The sequence below is a fragment of the Leishmania infantum genome, chromosome 35 (assembly GCF_000002875.2).
Source record: "Leishmania infantum JPCM5 genome chromosome 35".
In the NCBI taxonomy this organism is placed as follows: domain Eukaryota; phylum Euglenozoa; class Kinetoplastea; order Trypanosomatida; family Trypanosomatidae; genus Leishmania; species Leishmania infantum.
Genome location: NC_009419.2, coordinates 502,954 through 510,453, shown reverse-complemented (window position 1 = coordinate 510,453; position 7,500 = coordinate 502,954). Strand labels below are relative to the sequence as shown.

The following is a 7,500-nucleotide window of genomic DNA, read 5'->3' as shown; positions in this document are numbered from 1 at the left end:
TGGAGCCTACAAGACACCGCCACTAATAGACACAACATACACGCACCGACACAAAGTCGTCTAGCCATAGCGCTCAAAATGGTCGTGTGCGTTAGAGGGGGCGGGGGGAGGGAGGATGGGTCATCGGACTATGGAGTTTGCCTCTCTCTGTATGTGCACATGTAGTTGCGGTGTTTCGAGCTGCTCGTTACGTTTTTACTTTCTTTGGGTTCGTTTTGCTGCCGTTCCCACAGCGGCCGAGAACACGAGAGGGAGCGGGAGGAAGAGGGAGAGATCGATGGAACCGAGACCTCTCCCTTCACCCCCATTAAGAATACACGCACGCATGCACACACACGCGACTGGTGGTGCGTACTCCACAATGCCTGCAGCCCACCACTGGCGCACGGACAACGGAAAGCGAAAAAGCAAAAGAGAAAAGAAAGCCCTCACCCTTTGGCAGCGAAGCAGAAATGCCGTACAGCGTCGCTGGCGTCTACGACTGTCCGCACGGTTCATCACGAGCTTGCGCTGAACACCCGCAGACGCAAACACACACTCGCACACACACACACACACACACACCTCCCCGATTCTGTCTGCAGGTTCGCTTACTCCTTGTTCAGCGCCTGCTCCCGCTCCAAGTCGTTCATGGCATCAAGAAGGTCCTTGAAGTTGGTGTGTTGGTGTGCCAGCATCTCCTGGATCTCCTTCGCCGGCGGGTACTGCCCGGGGCAGATCCACGACCCAGGCGGGTGGCACACGCGGTTTGCCGGGTCAGCAACCCACTTCTTGCTCTCCTCGCTCACGTTCATGACCTTGAAGATGCGTATGAGACCTTGCGCCGAGGTGAAGACGTGCTGGAAGAGCGTCTCATTCAGCGTGACCCCCTTCACCACCCCTGCTGAGTGCAGATGATATATGAGGGACTTGGCCATGAGTGATGACGGCTCGTATACCACGTGCTCTGCATTGTCCTCCTCCTCTAGTTCGTCAACGCTGACGTGTCGACTGCGCTTCGCTGCAGCAGCTTTCGGTCTTTTCTGTAACACGAACCGACTACACAGCGGGTCGTGGGGGCAGATGTCGCGGTACACACTGTTGCCGATGCGCGCCATGTGCGGTGAGCGATTCAGGTCGGAAAAGTACGTGTCTCCGGCAAAAATCAGAACATAGTCGGCCATGTGGCGCACCAGCGAGTGCGCCTCCGCCACGGGCGACGTCAGCATCTTGCCGATGGTGGCGATGTGCTCGTGGTTCCAGGTGTTGCCATCGGCCAGCGAGGTGCGGTTGCCGATGCCTGTGATCTGGTAGCCGTAGTCCCACCAGGCCAAAATGCGCGCGTCCTCTGGCGTGTTGTCGCGCAGGTACAGGTACCCCGAATAGTAGTCGTCCACCTTTTTCTCCGACACGCCCTGCACCTGTCCACTGGGAAAAACTATACCCGGTGCCTCCATCTCGCGCGATATCGCCGCCACATCTTCGATGAACCCCGAAAGACGAAACAGTAAGAGCAAAAACATGAAGGGCAACATGCGCGTCGTCATCTTCTTGACCTGCATGGTGTTGTACTCTTCCTCCTTACGCTTGGTCTCTGCCTCCGCCTCCTCCGCGGTCTGTTGCTGCCGCCCGCGCTGCGCGTCGGTGTCAAAGCAAGGTGGCATCTCAGCCCAAAACAACGACCCGAGGAGGTAGTCCAGTGCCCAGCGGAACAAAAGGGCAGTGAAGATGCACGCCACGGGGGCCATCATCACCATCATTCGGACAGATTGGCTGGCGAAGTACAGACCAACCACGCCGTACATCAGCATGAAACTCTTTGTGTAGGTGTAATTCCGGACCAACTCTGTAAGGAAGGCGCTCATGCCGGCCACCCAACCAAAGACGGGAAAGAGAAAAAGCTGCCACACTATGAGTAGGTTGGACGCGTCTTGCGCAATCAGAGTGTCTACGAGTGTGTTTCCGGTACGAGATACGCCAGTGATTATCGCGCTCGCTTGCAGGGAGAGCGGCTTGAAGAATCCGGCCGGGGCAATGGTGGCCACGGCAACGATACCAACGAAGAAGGCTGCGTAGATGCGGATGAGCAGCGCCACGCCCTCCTTTGAAAAGCGCGCGATTTCCAATCGTCTGCGCTGGGCCTCACACACAGACTGACCGAAAATGAAGAGAAGCACCAGCAGTGCACCCAGCTGCTCCAGCGACTTGAAGGGCGACATCCCCACTGGCGGCACGCACACGGCGATGGCGGTGCCGACGACGTAGAACAGCGTGTATGCACGCAGCAGCGACGGGTTGTACGTGTTGCGGGCCCAGTCCACCATCGATGATATGCCGGCATGCATGGCAACCATGTTGAGCACGAAAATGTAGCCGCCCCACGCCGCCACCATGTAGCCGTAGGCGACACCGGTGAGGACACCGATGGGCCACGAGGACCGCGTGCGCAGCGAGCGCACCCAGCAGTAGAAGGTCAGGAGCATGGCTGCGACGGCAATGCACTCGTTGTCGAACTCACCCGCCATGGACCGCATCAGGTGGGCTGGAATCACACTAAACAAAATAGACGAGATGCTGGCCACCGCCATATTGCCGCTCAACTCATGCGCCAGCAGAGCCACCATCGCTGAAGAGACAAGTGAAAACCATGCCGGCATCAGCACGCACACGTTGTTGAGAGACATCGGCATGCCGGCAGCCGCCAGCGCGCGGTGAATGGCGACGGCAGTGAGCTGCAGGCCCGGGTACGTGGTGGAGCCAACAGGGCGGCCCAGCGGGTACCAGCTCATGTAGTCGAACCAGCTGAAGAAGGCGGACCAGCCGTGCGTGGACATGTACTCGGCAGCGCGGTAGTTGAACCACGGGTCACTTCTGTGGAAGAGGTACCCGTACACGCCGATGGAGCGGACGCGCATGTCGTACGCGATAGGGAGGGCAATGGCCATGGCCACTGCAAAGCAGGAGGAGTAGATGATGCTACGAGTCTGCGAGGACATTTTGTATAGACCAATGAGCAGCGTTTCACTTGAAGCCTGTCTGGGTGCAGCCGTCGACGGTGGTGCAACAGCATTTGTTGTCGCCATCACGTCGCTCTCGGGGGCATTCGAGTTTGACGCTGCCTCCATTGGCGCTTCTTTTCTGTTTGTATGATGCGCGCTATCGATGCCCTATGGGGTCGTATTCGTTCTGTCCCCCCCTCTGTTGCAGGTTGCGGGACGCCTTTGAATCGCTCTGCTAGTGAGCAAGCGAGGGAGGGCTTGGTATGGTCTCTTTCCGGCAAGCACACAAAGAACAGAGGGGCGAAGCAAAAAAAAAAAAACAGCTGCCTCGAATATCCGAGGAGCAAGCAAGGAGAGCCAGGTGGAGTACCACACAATAGTATATATTAAATAGATCTATACACACATACACATGTCGATATGTATTGTTTTCCAACGCCAACACCGGCATTTTCCACCCCGATCCACGTATGCATGGGGGCAGGAGGGACAAGGTCGAAGTGAGAGGCAGCGTGCCGGAGATGAGGTGGGCACAAAGGGCAAACGAACAAGCGAGCAGAGAGTGAAGCAGAGAGAGAAAACCGGTGGGAGAGAGGACTGAGTGATGGAGACAAGAGAAGACAACACAACTCAGAGGATGTCGACGCGGCTGGTTATACTATACGGCCACTGTGGTGCATCGCACGCTCGCTCATTCGTGCTTAGGCGGTGCCATGCGCGTACTTGTATGCCTGTGTGCACAGCTGTTGCTGTAGGGAGTGTGGTGGTGGTGGTGGTGGTGGAACAGTGCAGCGGTTGCCCCACCTCTGAACTCACACACGCAATGATCCTCTTTTTTCCTGCCGACGTGTCCATCCCACCACCACGAGCAAGTCCGCCAAAGTGTACGCGTACACACAACCACAGCGTACCGTAGTACCTCTGCTGCGCTACGGCTGCAATCCTGGTCCTCTAGGACAAACCATCTGCCGTCGAATCGGCGCCATGCATCGTACAGGTTCTTCCCGCGCTTCCTCGTCCCTTCTTCGTATGCCTGCTTCTCGATAGGTGCCAGACAGCCCTGGGTGGATTGCATTTCTTGATCCACGCGGGCCGCGTCTACGGCCCTTCTCGAGGGCACAAGCGATGACGCCTGCCGTGCAGGCAATGAGGGATGTCGGCCTGGCGTCGGAGACTGGAGACCACTGTCCGTGATCCATGCAGTTGGCGTCCACTCCTCTGACGGTGCCGATGTCGCAAGCTTGCATACATTGCCGCCGTGCTTCACTGCACAATGGCGGCAGACAAACTGAAATGAGAGCCGCACGCGACGGACCACGAGCGCCAGGATTTGGAACCAAACACGTCGCAATGCGCCACTTTCCACCCTTGTAGGGGCCCTAATGAAAGCGCCATGAGGAGGGAGAGCGAGCTCGTGGCAGCAGCCGCACCTGCTCTTCCGTATCTTGGATGATCGGCTTGTCCTCGCAGCAGGTCAGGCGCGAGCACCACTGCTGCACGCTCAGCGCAGCAGCGGCGCGCAAGGGCGCCGCCGCCCCTTGCCCGTGTGCACCTGTGCGTGCATGATTGCTATAGCGCACCGCGGCCGCACCTGACTTGCTGTCTGTCTGTGCTGTACCATCTGCGCAACAGCGGGTAGGGGAGAGATGCGCAACGCGCGTGCGGAGCTTGGCCTCTTCGAGTGGGTGTGCCCACTGTGTGCGCATTTTGGGGTAGCCACGATGACTGGTAATGCTATGGCGTGAAGGTGCACAGGGCCCTCGTGCAGTTTTCGACCAGCACCCTCTGACCACACGGCGGCACCGTGGAGCAACGCTGACTCCAGCCGTGCCATGTAGGAGTAGCGGAGGCGATCCTTTGACGGGCCGCATTCGTGCGGGCAGACCCCTCTGCGCTCGGCAGGCCGAGTCGTGGGTACTTTGTTGACCTCGGCAGCGTTTGGACCGATGCGGCGCGTGGGCTGGATGTGCACGCGGAGAAGACGGGGGTGGCGATGCTCCTCTAGGCACGTGCGTGCAGCGGAGAGCCAATGCTGGTCGCGGTGCCGCGCACCGGCGCGTGTGCGCCTTGTGTTGGGGGATGCTCATCCAGCTACCTGGCATGCTCCAGTGTCCAGCGCGCCACCTTGCAGAGGACGAATTGTAGCGTGGCCTGCATGACATCCGTGCCCGCGGAGAATGTGGGGAGTGTGGTGCGATGAGCACGGATGGCGTGGTGCCGTGCCGGCGTCCGGTTGCGCTGCACGCTCGGGGGGTCCACCACCATCATGAGGTGAAGAGGGTCCAGGAGGGATGGTTGTGCGACTGGGCATGCACGCCTGGCCATCTTGGACTTGTTCTTGTGGGCGCGAACACAGAGGGTGGGCGGGGGCGATGGTGTGGGAGAGCCATGGTGCGGCGTGTGTGGTGCGGGCCGCGTTTGGGCCTCTGAGGCGCCGTGATGCAGGAAGCCCAGCGTGCCGGCGTAGGGTCGACAAACGCTGCGGCTGTCTCGGTGTACCTTGGTGGTGCGACTCTGGCTTGTTGGGGGAGCAACCCCAGGGGGGAGGTCTAAAGCTGAGCGGGGTGAGGACGGAGGCTGTACGGGCGCGGCTGGAGCCTGTCTCGCAGAATGACGGCGCAGTCGTCGCGAGGCGACTCGCTGAAGGGACTTTTTCGCCGGGTGCTGGTCGACGTCACAGGGCGGGGTGGAGGGAGGGCGCAGCGGGGCTGCATGCATCCTTCGAGGCGGGCTCTTTGATAAGCACGTCCGAGCGAGGGCAATGCTCGGGCGACGCGCAGGCTGCCTTCTCAAGAGTTGCTTCGAATCACGTCGCCTCTGGCGCCTTGAACAGTGTGTGAGCGGCTCTACCAGGCAGGGCAACGTTCCCGGCGGTCTCAGTCATGAGTCTAGCGATGAATTTTACCTTATCTTTGAGGGATGCTTTGTGACTGTGCCTGTTGTGGCTGTAACGGAATGGGCGATTCGACTTCCCTACCTTTACTGCGCTTTCGGGTCGTCTTTGTGTGGTCGGTGGCAGCGCGGCACTCTGAAGCCGACGCGTCCTCGCTTGTGGGCGGCTGCGGTGTAGGCGAGTTTTTTTTTTGCGAATCGATTCGTCAATCAGGGCACGGCAGAGTTTCCAGTTCAATCTGTGGGAAAACATAATTGGGCGCCACCCATCGCTCGCGGCACCTGTTCAAATCCCTCCTCAGCGTGGATACTGAACTTCACACAGTCGGTACTCGGCGATGTGGTGACATCTCCGTGCCCCCGGTATGCACTGCGCCATGGTTGGGGCGTTTTTGTTGCTTGCGCATGTGAAGGAGTGGGCCCTACGCCAATCACGTGGAGTGGTCCCCCCCCAATCAGCTGGGTCGTCATCTCGTGTTCCACACCAGGCAGCGCGAGCCGGCCCACACCCCCATAGCGTGAAGGCCGAGTGCGACCTCGCTTGGCACCTGATCGAGAAAGTTTCCCGTGCCACCAGGCCACTGTTAGGTGTGCAGCCCGACGAGAATTGTGTTTTTATAGTAGGGCCATCGCGGCAAAGCCAGAGCGTCACTGCTGCAACTTCGTCCTTGACAACAAAGGAGAGGGCCCACACCTGTGCGCATGTCCTGTTGCGTGAACACAGAGGCATCAGCACCGTGCTTCTCATCCTTTGCCACATCGGAATACTGAAAACCTGGGAGGCCAAATGCCTGGCAGCCCCGCGGGCGGGCGGCGGCGGGGTGTGTGTGAAACACGCCTATTGGTTAAATTGCCAACACGATTCGTAGTGAGCTGATCTCATGCTGATCATGACCGCAAGTCTTTTCCGCGTAGAGCCAACTCAGACCGCTCTGCGCACACCAAGAGCCCGTAGCCGTACCGGAGTCCAGGCTGCAGGCTCTTGGCCTCCCCAGAAAGAGTGGGTACTGGACCCTGAGATACCACGCACCGAGGTTTCCGGCATCATCAGGGGCAGAATGTGCATCTTGAGCTAACGAAACAAACAAACAAACAAACAACAACAAAAAAAGACAAAGCGGCGCTCCGCCCTCCACCGACAATCTGCGAGGACTGTGCTGACAAGTAGGTTCGACACATTGCTGCGCACTGCGAAGCCGAATCGTGCGCCCCACTGGAGAGTCTGCTTTCCTTTTTATCATGAATGCTTCTTCCTTGTTTCGGCAACCATTAGGCAAACAACACCATCCATGGCGCATCACCTGGCCACCTCTGCCCTTTCCCCAAAGTGGCCCTGAGAGTTTCGAGGGATGCAGCGCGGGCGAAACAGAGCACTACACATAAAAAATACAAGAAAAAAAGGCGATAGGGAGAGAAGGACGAAGGCTACCATCACCTCTCTCTCAGTTCTGCGCCCCCTCAGCCAACGAGTCGATACTGAAAAACAGCTTCAGAACTCGACTACCTTCTTCGACTTTTCCATGTACGCCTTGTGGTACGCCTCCTTGTCCTTCTTGTCCTTGCCCATCTGATCGAAGGGGACGCGGTGTGCCAGCATCTCCTGGATCTCCTTCGCCGGCGGGTACTGCCC

The 7,500-nt window shown here is 58.7% G+C and overlaps 2 protein-coding genes across 2 annotated transcripts in view; both read right to left on the bottom strand.

Annotated features, from left to right (window-relative positions):
- Positions 1–590: 590 nt before the first annotated feature.
- LINJ_35_1160 (oligosaccharyl transferase-like protein) lies at positions 591–2,975 on the bottom strand (the record flags this gene model as incomplete). Its single annotated transcript, XM_001468892.1, has 1 exon — positions 591–2,975. One exon carries the CDS (start codon positions 2,973–2,975, stop codon positions 591–593), a length of 2,385 nt encoding a protein of 794 aa, XP_001468929.1.
- Positions 2,976–7,359: 4,384 nt separating this feature from the next.
- Positions 7,360–7,500, bottom strand: part of LINJ_35_1150 (oligosaccharyl transferase-like protein) — a gene marked incomplete at both ends in the record, with an annotated part of 2,355 nt that continues 2,214 nt past the window's right edge. Inside the window, one exon of the mRNA XM_001468891.1 lies at positions 7,360–7,500. This exon is cut by the window's right edge and continues 2,214 nt beyond it. Within this exon, the coding sequence (XP_001468928.1) occupies positions 7,360–7,500 (141 nt within the window).